A 16,829-nucleotide genomic window follows, 5' to 3' on the forward strand; every position below is an offset into this window, starting at 1 on the left:
AATAAAAACTAATAAATTACATAAACATCTGTAAAAACTACCAAAAATATAATGACTAAATAAATAAATAATTAAATGGAAAATTAACAAAGAAAAACTGATGTAACACATGGATAAAAACTCTAATATTTCAACGATACAAAAATAAAACAAATCCAAATCAACAACACTTTTGACAAAGGAAACGGGAAAGAAATGCAAACAAAGCTGTGCACAAACTCTTATGCATTTCTGTGATCTTGTTCAAACCCTCAGTACTTGAAAGTTGGAGGTGGCTTAAATAACTCTGTATGATGTGACAAAGGCTGAAGGGACGGATCGGCTCTTAGTAAACAGCACCACAATTTTCTCAACGCCCATGTCAACACTAATGCAATCCGGTGCATTTAGGGGAATCTTTGTGATTCTATCTTTGATTCTATATGTACCTGCCTCAAAAAAAGACACACCGTCAGCCACAGTCCTGTGTCAGGACAAAAAAAGCTTGTTCCAAAGACGCTTCAGCCAGGTAGAAGTGTCGTTTCAAATATTTATAGACTCATTCTTGTAAACAGCGACGGCCATGCTGCCGGTGATCCTACACAGCCGAGACGTTAAATACAACACACGGGCAAGTCTTCCATACCGCTGTTTTCTAAATTAAACCATCGATTGCCAGCATCGATACGTCTAATGACTGAAGACAGTGAAGCGGAGCTGAAACGCCAGGCTCGTCTGTAATGAAGTTGCGGATGGTGTCTCGTTAGGTCAATGAGTGAGTAAACAAGGGCTGTTAGTTGCACAATAACGTACACCACTGGTGCAGAAACACAAACGCGAGTGTCAAGACCGCTCGAGATCTGCACGCGCTCTCTGACGATTTTATTAATGCTGATATTGTGACCTTTGCATCATCAACATGGAAAACAATCTGCCGGCGTGGAATCAATCACGAGGGCGCGTGTCGTAGTGACACGGATCACGGCCGAGGCGTAATTAAACAGGCCTGATCGCTTGTAAAGAGACGAGCGGACGGCTGGGAAATACATTCATTGACTGGACAATTATAAGATCCATCCGCATATATAACAGAACTGGCACTTCAAAAATATGACCAGAATGCATAATTTTAATAAAAAAAAAAAAAACTCTTAGCACACAATTGTTTTTATTAAGAAGTTCATTGTACTGTTCAGTAAGATTTTTAAATGTTTTTGAAAGACTCTTACGGTCAGCAAAGCTGCAATTATTTGTTCAAAAATGCATTAAAATCTGTAAAATTGTAAAATAATATTACAATTTAAAATAAATGTTTACTATTACAATATATAATAAAATACAATTAATTCTTCTGATGCAAAGCTGAATTTTCAGCATCATTACTCCAGTCTTGAGAGTCACTTGATCCTTCAGAAATCATTTTAATGTGCTGATTTGCTGCTCAATTATTATTAGAGCTAAATTATTGATAATTGTTTAAAAAAAATTATCATTATTATTATACTAAAAGGAAACCTTGTGGAAACCTTGAAAATGTTTTTTTTTTTTTTTTTTTCAGGATTCTTTAATAAATAGAAAGTTTGAAAGGACAGTATTTATTTGAAATAGAAATACTCTAACTTGTAATCAATATATCATCTTGTATATATACATTAAAAAAAATACTTACTACTGGCCCCAAACTTTTAAAAGGTATATTTGGCTAACAAATATATTATTATTGTTTATTTTGTGTTTATTTTTCTTTAGCTTATTTAGCAATATATAAAGTCAGAATTGTATCAGAAAGATATAAGATCATAATTGCAAGAAAAAAAAGTCAGAATTGCAATTAATATATTTAAATAGACACATTATTTATATATATATATATATATATATATATATATATATATATATATATATATATATATATATATATGTTAGTGCTGTCAAACGATTAATCACGATTAGTCACATCCAAATTCCAAAATAAAAGTTTTTAGTTTACATAATATGTGTGTATTCGGTGTATATTTATTATGTATATATAAACATACACACACACAGTATATATTTTAAAAATATTAATATTTATTTCCATGTATATATTTATATTCATATAATTGATATTAAATATAAATATTTTTGTTATATAAAATATTTTTCTTAAATATACATGCATGTGTCATTTATATATATATATATATATATATATATATATATATATATTATAAATATACACAGTACACACACATATATTATGTAAACAAAAAACTTTTATTTGGATGTGACTATATATATTAGTATATATTAATGCTGTCAAATAATTTATCACGATTAGTCACATCCAAAATCAAAAATAAAAGTTTTTTGTTTATATATATATATATATATATATATATATATATATATATATATACACACAATTCTGAGATTATATATATATATAAATGTGTATATTTAAATACATATATATTGCAGTTCAGATTTTTTTCTTTTCTTGCAATTGTGAGTTTATATCTTGCAATTCTGACTTTTTCACAGAATTGTGAGATATATACTCGCAATTCTGAAAAGAAAAGTCAGAATTGTGAGAAATCTGATAAATTACCGCCACCGGAAAAGGGGTAATTGAGAGTTATTTCACAATTCTGAATTGCGACTTTCTTTCTCAGATTTGCGAGTTTAAAACTCGGAATTAAAGAGTTTTCTTCTCGCAATTGCGAGTTTATATCACCTCATTCTGAGGAAAAAGGTCAGAATTGCAAGTTTGTATCTTACAATTCTGAGATTAAAAAGTCGCAATAACCTTTTTATTTTTTATTTAGTGGTGGAAACAGGCTTCCATAGAAAAATGAGTTAAACACTGATGTTTAATACTTAAGGTTAGAGGGCTTGTCAAATCCCTAAGCCTGAGCACTAGCAACAGTGATGCTTACCTTAGCAAACACTGAAAGCGCTCTATTTCGGTCAGTTTTCATTACCCACATCTCCCTTTTCCATTAAGCTTAAACATAGTTGTAAAAACACGCCCCTGGGCTCAGCGTCCCCTGATTCTGCACACACGACCAGCATTGTAAGTCCTGTGCCTCGTTCCTTTTGGTATGTGACCCTGGCCTTGTGGCTTGAGCTACTGCGTGCATTAAAATGAGAGTGTGTTGCACGCAGAGAGGTTTGCATCAGCTGTGGCAGCCTGTCGATAACATTTCCACATGCAACTGGAAGTAGATGGAGGCTTCATAATGAGAGAGCAAAACGATATCAATTAGACCGTTAAAGCTGTCATTATTCATTGTGCAATCATTGTTTTCATACAGAACTGGGGGTGTAAAAACCAAGATGCACAAATTAAGATCTGACACACATAAATCTCTCATACGCACTGTTTACAGATACATATATGCAAACCAAGACACAGTGATGACTAATGCTTTATATTAAGGCATTAAAGCATGTAGTTCTAATTAAATTTTAATTTTGCATTAATGCATGTCACTGCAATGCGACAAAAAATGCACCTGGCATTTTCTGCCCTTACAAACTCCATCACTGGCTGACATCAAAATCTATTGTGACCGCCACAATGACCCCGATGCTTCATTCACTAAAACACTGCATTCACACTGCAAAACAAGCAGAGGAGATCCTTCACGAACATGGTGCCGCATACCTAGTAAACATTTCAGAAATATACACTTTTAGACAAATTAAAACATATCATAGAGTAAAGGTTTCTACATTATATGATGATGAAATCTGTTTGGAGTTAGAGTTAAATTTATATACTTTATTATTTAGGAAATTTGCCTTGGACTCAAAGCTGCATTAATACACAACATTACATAATACAACACAACATTTAAGAGGAGGGGGGAAATGAAAAGATAATTGTGACTTTTTATCTCTCAGTTGTTACTTTTTCCACAATTCTAACTTTTTTTCCTCAGAATTCTGAATTCTAAGACAAAATCTGAATTTTGAGAGGTAAATTTAGAGTTCAGAGAAAATGCCAGATTTACAGGCGTTAAACGGAATTCTGAGAAAATAAATAACTGAGATTTAAACTGAGAATTCTAAAAACAAACAAACCAAAAAAAATTGGGATAAAAAAAGTCAAAATTGTAAGATGTAAACTTAGAATTATAAGAAAAAGAGCTTAACTCAGAATTGAGAGAATTGCAAATTATCGTACAATTCTTTTTTTTTTTTTTTTTTTTTTTTTTTCAGAATTGTGAGACATAAACAATTTGAGTTGGGAAAAAATCTGAATTGTGAGATTTAAATTCAGAAATTTGAGAAAAGTAAAAATTCTGATATGTAAAAAAAAAATAAAAGATTTGCGATAGTTAATCGCAAAAAAAAAAAAAAAAAAAAAAAAAAAAAAATCACAAAAGTCTGAATTGTGAGAGTTAAACTCAGAATTCAGAGAAAAACAAATAATTGCAAGATTTAAAAAGATTTGAAAATATTCAAAATTGCAAGATGTAAAGAAAAGGGCAAATTACTAAATGCAAATCTACAATTCTAAGAAAAAACAAGGCAGAATTGTGAGATGTAAAGAGAATTTGAGGGGGGGGGATCTGAATTGTGAGATTTAAATTCAGAGTTCTGAAATAAAAGTTACAATTCTGATACGTAAACTCAGTATTCTAAGAAAAAAGGCAGAGTTGTGAGAGTTAAACTCAGAATGAAGAGAAACAAAATCACAAACGTGAGAGTTAAACTCAGAATTCAGAGGGGGAAAAAATGCAAGATTTCTTAAAAAGTAATAATTGTGAGGGGAAATTGTAAGATGTAAAATTATAAGAAAAAAGTCAATTGCTAGAGTTAAACTCAGAATTCAGAGAACTGCAACTTCCTTCTCAGAACTATAAAATGTAAACAGAATTTTGAGGAGGAAAAATCTGAAATGTGAGATTTAAACTCAGAATTCTGAAAAAAAAAGTCAGAATTGTGAGATGTAAACTCAGAATTAAGAAAAAAAGTAAAAATTGCAAGGGTTAAATTTAGAATTCAGATTTATAAGAAAATTGCAAGAAATGTAAAAATAGTACTAGTATATAAACCTACAAATCTACGTTAACTAAAGCTGATTCGGACTTGTAATTGTGGTCGGTAATTTTATTGCCATCCAAATTGAGAATCTTGGTGTTTATCTCTTACTACCCGCGTAAAAATACCCTACTGTTAAAATTACCTACTGTTTTTCAGGCAAACACCAAGGCTGTGTGGTAATTTAATTGCTGTCCGAACCCACATCTTTGACAAGAAGAAATCGATTCAAAATTGCAAGATGTAAAGAAAAGGGCAGAATTACTAAATGCAAACACAATTCAAAAAAAAAAAAAAAAAAAGGCAGAATTGTGAGATGTAAACTCACAATTGCAAGATATAAACTGAGAACAGAATTCTGAGGGAAAAAGTCAAAAGTGTGATAAAAAAAACAAAGTCACAATTACCTTTAATTTCTATCCCGTGTAGAAAACGAGCTTCCATATTTATCTGCTTGAACTAAGTTGCTAAAAGCGTGTGCTGCTTTCATGAGGACTGCTGGGTGTGATGATTTGTTCATTTGTTTGAAAAGCGTGATGAAGTTTTCCGCTTTCCTGATGGTGCCGTTGTTGTGTTTCGGGTGAGAAAAACAACTCATACTGCGAATGACTGAGATGTCACGAAATGTGAGTGGTGGCGGTGTGTGTGATGTATAATTATGTTCATTATGTCAAGCACATTCTCTCAGAAGTGGCGGAAGTTTCCTAATATAAAAGCAGAGGGTTGCGTTCGTTCCCCTGGTGCACTTTTCTAAGCACACATTCACAGAGACATTAAAATGCTGTGTCACTCACAATGGCTTTTTTTACTGCTCGACTGCTAATTTCATTCTCCTCCATACTGTAGATTTAATAGCAGCTCTGCTGCGAGCGTGTTATTTCTTTTTGTATTATATAGCAGGTCGTATTGCGGATTTTCCTTGCTCATTTGAAATAATAAAAGTTTGTTGTTATGGACTTATATTTTAGCCAGAAGCAATGCTTTGAAGTTAAAACATCTTAATGATTTATTAGTGTTATCACAATACCAAAATTTTGACTTCGATACGATACCTGACTAAAATATCACAATACTACGACTGAACCGATACTGCGAAAAAACATAGAACAGGAAAAGTAATTGAATAATAGATGATCCGAACGAAGATCATAGTTATTTTATCTATTAAAACAAAGCATTTCATCCTCCCTTTAAAAAAATAAAAAATAAAATAATAATAATCACAGGCCAGTGTCACAACACAGGATTATGGTGAACGAGCCTGTAGTATGTAGAGATCTTTTACCATATTGTTAAGTTAGCTAAAAGGATAAAGCCAAATCTCATTTCATGATATAGTAATTTTATTTCACAACAACATTTTATATCATGACATAGTCATTTTTTGTTATTTTATCTTTGTTATTAATAATAAGAACTACTAAGGACAACTACAATAAAACAAAGAAACAAATTAAATAAAGAGGGCTTTATAAAATCTGTTTTATTTTTTCTGAAATTACATTTAAAATTTTCTAGACTCTATTTTAATGGTTACTTAAATATTTATCAAAAAGCATGTCTAATTAATTGAAATGCAGAATTGCAGAATTTAACAGCAATTTATTAAAAGTTTAACAAAAATGACATGTTTTTAAGGCCCTGTGAAATACGTCTAAATTTTTCGCAAATTCAGTTTTTTTTGTGAATCTCTGTTTTCCATTAATTTTCTGGATTCTATTTTAATCATTTGATTACATTTTAATAATCAATGAATTTATCTAATGAATTTATAAAGGATAATTAGATTTGATAAAGAGTTTATTATAAGATATTTCTTTCTTTTTTTCAGAAATACTGTGTTGTGTATTTACAATTTTCTGGTAAATAAATAAACATTCCTTAAACATTGTTTTAATAATATTTTTATTAGTAGTAGTAGTAATTCTAACTTTACATTAAGTAATATATTATTATATTTCTGACTGTCAAGTTAAATCAAACTTTTATTTTTACTGGTTGCTGTGAAGACCTTTAGGGTCTTCATTATATGATGATAGTTTTCCACAACAGAAACTGTAAAATGCTCAAGAAGTAGTTCTAGAGATTACATTCATGTACTCATAAATTGAGGCGGCACTACGAGCGTCACGCGTACGTGTGTAGTAACAAAAACGTCTGTGCCATTCACTAACACAAACGCTCAGAAATATGGCTCTTATTAAAACGCATTCTTAAAGTACCGGTACTAGTAAAATGTGGAATCGTACCATTTTTAAAAGCAAGGTATCGCAATACTTTTTAAGTACCGGTATATCATGCAACACTATGATGGATTTTACACAAGGATGTTAACTGATGGACTGGAGTGGTGTGCATTTCTTGTGGATTGTTGTGATGTTTTTTATCAGCTGTTTGGATTCTCATTCTGACGGCACCCATTCACATCCATTGGTGAGCAAGTGATGTAACGCTACATTTCTCCAAATCTGTTCTGATGAAGAAAAAACACTTTTTTCACTTTTGGGTGAACTATTCCTTTAAAATCCGCAGTCACGCGTCTCAGCAGATGCCTGTGTTATCTGAATTCGGATGCAGCAGCTCAAGGTGGATATTCAGGCTCTGTTGACCGACACAGTCACGGTCGCTTTGTTAGTCTGACCCTGGTTTGTCTGGGCTCATTTTGTCGGGTGAGCTTGTAGGACCATTGCAGTCTCTCATGAGCAGTGACGCACTCAGGTAGACGAGATCTTCTCTGTGTCACGCGCTCTGTGCTGCCCTCAAATTAGCGCAGTGACTCACAACACACACTGAGATTCCTCTCCATCTGACCAGTGCATGTGTGCATGTGTGCGTGTGTGTGTGTGTGGACAGGCAGCTCCAGGCTGACAACAGATTGGTTCCCTATTGTTGTTACAACATTCCCCCCAGCAAAATGTATCATAACAACTGTAGAGATCAGCCCATATTATTTTTTAAAACAATAATACTAGTTATTTTTTATTTTTAAGAGCTTGACAGCCAAAACAGAACTAATTTCCAATAAATGTTAATTTAATAACATCTAACACCATGCATTAGGTATCATTAGTTAAAAATGAACATTTTTTTCAGCATTTGTTAATCTACGTTAACTTTAATTTAAAAATATGCTATTGTTCATTGTTATTCATCTGCATTAATAGTATATGAACTTTTACTGAAAAACACTATTTGAAATAATACTAGTATAAAAACAAATCAACATTACCTAAAGCCTAATTTGAATGGAAATTGTTCCTCACCAGGATGTAAGTGACTGTCAACATTTACAGCGGTCAGTTTATGATTTTATTGCTGTATGAATATGTCTGTTTTACTCCTACCACCCATGAAAAAAAATATCTGGCTGAATTACCTACTGTAATTTGCAATAAATAAATTAATAAAAAGAAGAAAGAGAAGAAAGGCATGTAAATGTTTGTAATGTGTCATTACTATAGCAGCAACAGGTATGCAAAACAATTTTAAAATATATATGTGACCCTGGACCACAAAATCAGTCATAAGTAGCAGGGGTATATTTGTAGCAATAGCTAACAATACATTGTATGGGTCGAAATTCCCAATTTTTCTTTTATGCCAAAAATCATTAGCATATTAAGTAAAGATCATGTTCAGTTGAGGTATGTTGTACATTTCCTATTGTAAATATATCAAAACTTAATTTTTGATTAGTAATATGGATTGCTAAGAACTTAATTTCGACAAATGTAAAGGCGATTTTCTCAATATTTTGATTTTTTTGCATCCTCAGATTCTAGATTTTCAAATAGTTGTATCTCGGCCAAATACAGTCCTTTCCTAACAACCACACATCAGTGGAAAGCTTTTTTTATTCAGCTTCCAGATGATGAATAATCATTAACACTCATCTATAATGCGTATTACTACGTTTTGATACATTTACGATAGGAAATTTACAAAACATCTTCATGGAACATGATCTTAATATCCTAATGATTTTTGGCATAAAAGAAAAATAGATAATTTTGACCCATACAATGTATTGTTGGCTATTGCTACAAATAAACCTGTGCGACTTATGACTGGTTTTGTGGTCCAGGGTCACATTTGTTAGGTTGTTTATCTATTTATAAAACGGATAGTTCCAGCCCTTGATTCTGATTGGTTGAGCCGTGTTCAAAGCTGTTGTAAATTACTCTACAAACATACACCTTTGTGTGTTGCTCGGCAACCACTTTGTCACAACCACAACCCATTCTGAGGAACTACATTGTTTGGCGGAAGAATAATGTTTTTATTAATATCATTACACTTTATTTGCTCGGTTTCATTTTGTGAAACCTTACTGCGTACATGGAATAACCATTTTATAAAAGCAATAAGCCCCGTGAAGCCGTGGTTTACAGTGAATTTATAATAGCTAAGGTGTCGTGCCTAACAACGCCCCTGAGCTGTTACACATTCACTGTAAACCATGGCTTCTTGGGGCTTTTTGCTTTTGTAAACATGCAGTAGAATTACATGGTTAATCCTCTGGGGTCTAAAGGAGTTTTGGGGCCCTGGCGAAGTTTTGACATGCAGATTTAATCATCTCAATGTAAAATGCCAGTTGTAAATCAATGGACTAATTAGAAACGGGTCAAATATCTTGAGTATATCGAATCCTTACAGTTGCAGCTTGACCAAACAAGCTGTATCTATGTGGAACTGTGCAGAACAGGAGTTAATGTACCCATAAACGTGCCTTCTGCTAAACTGTATTGCGCTCTGTCTTTCTATTTTTAACGCAAGAGTGTTTTCTATGTGAACAGCCCGTTAGACTGTCACACGTGGCCTCGTATAAGGCAGGAGAGAGGAAAGAAAGGTGCGTTGAAGTCAGACACTGGAAACGGTCCAAATGTCACCCAAACGTCTGTCTGAGGGCTTACGGCGGGAACACACTTTGTTTGCATTGACTGCTCAAACTGGGGCACCTGACAGCCTCACAGAGACGTGTCACTTCCTGTCCGTGCAAAGCACTGCGCTTCAAACCATTTCGCTTTTGTTGCATTATTTTTTTAAAGGAATAGTTCACACTAAAATGAACATTCGCAGATAATATACTCACCCTCAGTCCATCAAAGATGTAGATGAGTTTGTTTCTTCATTAACATTGCATCACTTGCTCACCAATGGATCGTTTGCAGTGAATGGGTGCCGTCAGAATGAGAGTCCAAACAGCTTGAAAAAACATCACAATAATCTACACCACTCCAGTTTATCAATTCTCCTATCTATCAGTTTTTAACGTCAAATCATTACTTTCGGCTAAAATACGAGTCCATAATCAATAACAACGCATTCTCCGGTGATAAATTCCCTCTCCTGTTTTTCTCTCACATTAAGAACTTGTAAACGGAGCTTGATCTGTGCAGATTTCTCTCCTGATTCAGACCATACAACTTTTTCACTGGAGGAAGTGTCATGAATTTATTTCTTCTCAAGGCATTTATTGATGGACTGGAGTGGTGTGGATTATTGTGATGTTTTGATCAGATGTTTGGACTCTCATTCCGACGGCACCCGTTCACTGCAAATGATCCACTGAAGGCTACATTTCTCCAAATTTGATGAAGAAACAAACTCATTTGGATCTTGGATGGCCCGGGGAAAGCACATTTTCAGCTTATTTTCATGTCTAGCTGAATTATTTCTTTAAAACCATTAATTTTTTTAGATTTAAATCGTTGAACACAGCAAAACGGGTTGAATAATAGACCGAACGCAAACAAAAAGCATCTTACCGGTGCACTTTTTAAGGCTTCCTGGCCGTTTTCCATGCATCCCCAATTTGCATCCAAAGTTCTCTTCCCAGAACTCAGCAAACCACACGTTTCTTCTGTTGTTGGAGAGCGAGCGGCTCCGGAAGTAACGATCGAAAGCTGAGGAGAGAGACGTGAGGAAAAGAAGATAAGCATCTGAAAGAATGACACACAATCGTGTCAGTGAAGTGGCAGAGCATGCGCAAATCCTCGCCGGTATTCCTGTCTGGATGTCTGCGTCTAATCCCTGTCCCCAAAGACACAATTATACAATGTGTTCTGACAAAAGTGCTCTAATTGGTGGGTCTATTCCCGAGCTGGTGCCTGCAGGCCTGAGAGCCGGCGCTTGAGGGACAGCGCTATGATTACTTGAGTGCAGACAACGACCAGGAGGAGGCTCGGATGCGCTCTGCGCTATATGGATACGGTATTAAGTGTCAGACCATGATGCTAATTGTTTGCAATGCTTGTGTGACACAGGAATAAATATCTCCACTAAGTCTGAGCAATGCAATCTAGCGGAGATGAGAAGCATACTAACTGAATTCCTAAACAGCAATGCAAGTCTATGAGAATCTGGTGAATCAGTTTGAACTTTATCTAATAGCAAAGAATATGTGTACATATTATAATAAAAAAATACATGAATTGATTAAATTAAATTAAATTAAATTAAATTAAATTAAATTAAATTAAATTAAATTAAATTAAATTAAATTACATCTAATACTGAGATAACTGCAAGATATTTGCCCAAAATACATTAATTGACAAAGGACAAAATAAAATTAAGAAAAAAATAATTAAATTAAATTAAATTAAATTAAATTAAATTAAATTAAATTAAATTAAATTAAATTAAATTAAATTAAATACTGAGATGACTGCAAGATATTTGCCCAAAATACATGAATTGACAAAGGACAAAATAAAATGTAATTAAATAAAGTAAGATTAAATGAAAAAAAATACTGGGATGACTGTAAGATATTTGCTAAAAGGATAAAATAAAATTAAATAAAATTAAATAAAATTAAGAAAAATTCAATTCAATTCAATTCAATTCAATTTGCAACAAGATATTTGCCCAAAATACATTATTGACAAAATAAAGTAAAATAATAAAATAAAATAAAATAAAATAAAATAAAATAAAATAAAATAAAATAAAATAAAATAAAATGATTTTCATAACTTGCCATGTTTTTTTTTTTTTATAATTTTTCCAGTTGTGTGATTACTGGTTTATAAAAACTTTAAATAATTTAAATTAAAAAAAAATTTCAAACGTTTTTTAAAACTAGAAAAAAAAATATGCGATATTGAAATTTTAATGACTTTTTTTTTTTTTTTAATGTAGATTTATTTAAAAAATACTTTTTTATTCAGTTCTTTCAAACTTTGTTCATCAAAGAATCCTGAAATATGAAGCCGCACAACTGTTTTTAACATTGATAATAATCAGAAATGTTTCTTGAGCAGCAAATCAGCATATTAGAATGATTTCTGAAGGATCATGTGACACTGAAGACTGGAGTAAATTCAGCTTTGCATCACAGGAATAAATGACATTTTAAAACACATTCAAATACAAAACAGTTCTTTTAAATTGCAATAATATTTCACATTTTTCCAGTTTTTACTGTATTTTTGAGCAGCCTTGGTGAGCAAAGACAATCTTACTGCCCCCAGATTTTTGAGTGGCAGTGTATTAGTCAATTATGTTTTCACACGTACGTACCTTCCACCGTGGCACGTTTGGGCAGGATGGTAATGGCCCCTTCTGCCACTCTTTCCTGCTGAATGACCGGTGAGATCTTGGAGCCCCAGCTGTCAGACCCCACCCACAGGAAATGACCCGTCTGGTTGCTCCTCTTGGCAGCATCCAGCACTCGTCTGCAGACATAAACAATGATACATCAGCTTCAAACAACAGCACGCACCGCCAGCACATCCATTTCTCACGCTTGACGCTGCGCGTATCTTATCTGCGCTTCAGATAAATGTACGTCGGGAGCCGCCGGCATCTGTTTGCTGTAACTCAGCGACTGATATTCAAATAAAGACACTCGGATGGGCCTGGAGATCTAAAGCTGGGATATCGACGGTCAGCCTTGAGAACGTCTTGTCAAGCTGTCTGCTTCTCACTCATGTATTGTGTGTGTATTTTATTGAGAGGGATTGGAGAGAGAGGACAGGAGCGCTGTCAAGCTGCTAGAACATTCTGTCACTGTCAGACTGGAAAGAGCAAATTAACTGAGGATTAAGGCCAAACATTACATCACTGAGGCCAAAACAAGAAACTGCGGAAACCAATAATGGAAAGGTCTGATTCAGAGTCAAACCCAATGCTTATTATCTATCAGCTAGATAGACAAATCTATATATAACACAACAATACTGTTTTATTTATTTATTTATTTATTGTAAAATTAGGGTTAATCAATTTGCATATATACATTTGTAATCTAAAGATCTTTTTTTTTTTCTTTTCTTTTTTTTTTAAGTTGGACTAAATAATGATTCAGGAAAGAAATTCAGTAACTCAAATAAGTTTTTTTTTTTTTTTACGTTTTTTTATTGTAGTATTTCTTATGTATCATAGAGAGAGAGACACAATTAATTTGTATTTTTTTTTATTATTTATTCTTTAATTGTATTAGTTATTGTTTTAAGTACTTCTTTATACTATTTATTAATTTTACAATTAAGTTTATTATTTTAGTACATTGTTGTCAAAGTTTTTTTTTTTTATTGTCAAAGGTTATTACTACAAAAAAATAAATCTAAATTGGCCCTGTTTTTGTATTTCAGTGGTTATGTACATTTTACCTAAACAAATTGATTAGAAACAAAATAAAGTAATACTTTATATGCCTGGCATAGTATAAATAAGTAAATAAATAGCCTACTTAAATCAGTGTTACTTTTTTTTATATTATTATTATTATTATTATAGTTTATATTTCAAATTAATTAGTACTTTTGTATTTTCTGCTTTAATTTTCTATTGAATTAAACTGATTGTTTTTTATTTTATTTTTTAAATTGTAGTTATTCCATTATTTATTAGGTATCATAGAGAGAGATAATTAATTCTTAATTCTTTTTTTTTGCTTGTTTTTTTTCTTTTTTTTTGTTAAAGTTTTAGCAATTTGTGTTTTGTCATTTTAATTATTTAATTATTTATTTTTAAATTTAGGTTATATTGTAGAATATATACTATTGTTGTAATTTTATTAGTTATTGTTTTAAGTTTGTCTTTATACTATTTATTACATTTTAGTACAATTATATATATATTATATTTATATTTTTTTTTTGTTTGTTTTTTTAGTTATTCTATTATTTATTAGGTATTATAGAGAAAGGGAGATAATTAATTCTTATTTATAATTTTTGTATTTTCATTTTTTGTTTTTGTTTGTTTGTTTTTTTGGTTGAAGTTCTAGTAATTTTGTTGTGTTTTGTCATTTTTATTAGGATTTTATAGGTTATATTGTAGAATTATAAATGTCAATTTCTTTTTAAAATGCAGGTTATATTATAGAATATTTATTTATTTATTTTAATTATAGTTAAAGTAATTTTGTTGTTTTGTAATTTTTTTATTATTTATCGATTTAAGTATGTCTTTATAGTATAGTATTTTCTGTTTTAGTTATTAAGTAATTACTGTAGTACACTGTTGTTGTCAAAGTTTTTTATTGTCAAAGGTTATTACTACAAATAACAAAAAAAAAAAAAACTGATTAAAAACAAAATAATATTTTAGATGCCTGGCATAGTCTAAATAAATACATAAATAAACTCCAATCAGTGTTATTATTATTATAGTTTGTACTTTTTTACTTTTGTATTTTCTGCTTACTTTAGTAAATAATTAATAATAAATAGTAAATTTAATAAATAAAGATTAATATCAATATTTTTAATCATGAAATTAAAAATGTATAAAATGTTTGATTTTAGGTTCAAAGGATTTTATTTTTCCAGGCTTTTTAAAGTCACTTGTTTAGCAGGAACCGACTACTTTTTCACTCTTTAATTTTTTATGGTCTCGCTGTATCTTTCACAGTGGAAATTAGTTCGTCTGCCCTTACTCAATCTGTTAATAAGCCCAACATTTAACTCTCATTTTCTTCTTAACTTTAAAAGTCCACGTAACTTGAGTGTGAGGTCAGATCAGCGTTTGCCTCCAGGGAATAGAAATAAATATTGTACTCCACAGCAGCTGTTACATCAGCAGACATATGTAAAGACGGCAGGAAAGCCAACATGTTCTGAGCCAAATCTCAGCGCACAGAGCAGCACCTCAAGGACTCGCTCAGGAAAGACGGGCGCGATCTGAAGACGCGGAGGAAATTAGAGCATCCCTCCCTCCAGGCTCAGAGCCTCGCTTTACATCCTCACCAGCATTTTTAATTGCTTTCCATCTGTACGAAGGTGCAGTAAAGTTGGACGATGTACAGGTGGCAAAGGAGATAAAGGCAGGAGGCTGCTGGGAGGGACGCGACTTCAGGAGAAATGTGTTAATGAGTCTGTTGTAGCTGGTCCTCCCCTCGTCCTCGCTCTATATCACTGGCTGTGTTCAGAATGGCATGCTGATATATTAATATTTCTGTGTTTTTTTAAAGTAAACTTTCTGCATTACATAATGCAACGAGGCAGAGTTATTATAATTAATATATATAAACTTGTTTTATTCTTGCTAGTTAACTTTATGCACTAAAGTAACTAAAACTGACATTAGAATGTATAAAAACTATGTAGACATATTTAAAAAAAAAAAAAAATTTACAAAAACTAAAATTACTAAAGTTTCCTTTAAAATGAAAACAGAAAATTTAAATGTTTTTTTGCAATGGCAAGCATATAAAATATTTTATATTATATTAAAAAAATCATGTTTTTTAGTGCAATTTACATAACCACTTAAATACAAAAATAGGGCCAATTTAGATTTCTTTTTTCTTATTAATAAGAAATAAAATTTATAAGAGATGACAGCAAAATGTACTAAAATAAATAAAACTGAAATAAATTTAACTAATAACTAAACCTCAAAAATAAACTTAAACTAAAACAAAAATTAAATGGTAAAAAAAAAAACTATATAGACATTTAAAAAACAATATCTTAATGGGGAAAAATACATTAACTAAAAAAACAAATAATAATAATAATAATAAAAATAATGATTTTTTTTTTTTACTCATCAGACTATCAAAAATGAAAATCAAAAATTAATGATATATATGTATAGAAAATATAATTCAAAATATATATAAAAAAAAAAGTTGCCAAATGTCAATATAAGAATGACAACAAAATGTACTAAAATAACTAAAAACAAAATAAAAAAAAAAATGAATATGCCTGGCATAGTCTAAATAAATACTTACTTAAATAGCCAACTCAAATCAGTGTTATTTTAGTATTATTAATATTTATATTATTAAAGATTATATCTCAAATTAGTTTTTACTTTTGTATTTTCTGCTTTTATTTTAACTTTAGTTAAGCTCAGTATTTATTTCAAGTAAAATAATTATGATTAATAACAATGTCTTTAATCATGAAATTAAATTTTAATCCAAAGATCTTTATTTTTTATAGTCAGACTAAATAATGATTCAAGAAAGACATTCAGCAACTGGAAGTTAGTTATTATTATTATTTTTTTTATTATTGTAGTTATTCTAGTATTTATTAGGTATCATAGAGAGAGAGACAGAAAATACATATTTATTTTTGTATTTTCAGTTTTTTTTTTTTTGCTAAAGTTCTAGTAATTTTTTTTGTCATTTGTATTTTTTTTTTTGTTCAGAATATATTTTAGATTTTATTTATTTATTTATTTATTTAAAATACATTTAAAAATAATAATTTAAAAAAGCAATTAAAATAAAAATTAATTTTTTTGCTTTTTTTTTTGCTCATCAAAAATGAAAATGAAAAATACATTTAAAAAATTAAATATAGAAAATGCATAGAAAATTTCATTCAAAATATAAAAACTACTATAAT

General features: G+C 31.0%; 1 protein-coding gene across 2 annotated transcripts in view; it reads right to left on the minus strand.

The window, feature by feature from the left end:
- grm8a (glutamate receptor, metabotropic 8a) overlaps nt 1-16,829 on the minus strand; it is a 226,784-nt gene that overhangs the window by 45,630 nt on the left and 164,325 nt on the right. For both annotated transcript variants that reach the window (XM_051107301.1, XM_051107300.1), the window contains exons 5-6: nt 12,541-12,695; nt 10,782-10,919 (exon numbers count right to left, since the gene is read on the minus strand). In XM_051107301.1, the coding sequence (XP_050963258.1) occupies nt 10,782-10,919; nt 12,541-12,695 (293 nt within the window). The remainder of the gene's footprint in view (nt 1-10,781; nt 10,920-12,540; nt 12,696-16,829) is intronic.

Source organism: Labeo rohita, chromosome 4 (genome assembly GCF_022985175.1).
Source record: "Labeo rohita strain BAU-BD-2019 chromosome 4, IGBB_LRoh.1.0, whole genome shotgun sequence".
NCBI lineage: Eukaryota > Metazoa > Chordata > Actinopteri > Cypriniformes > Cyprinidae > Labeo > Labeo rohita.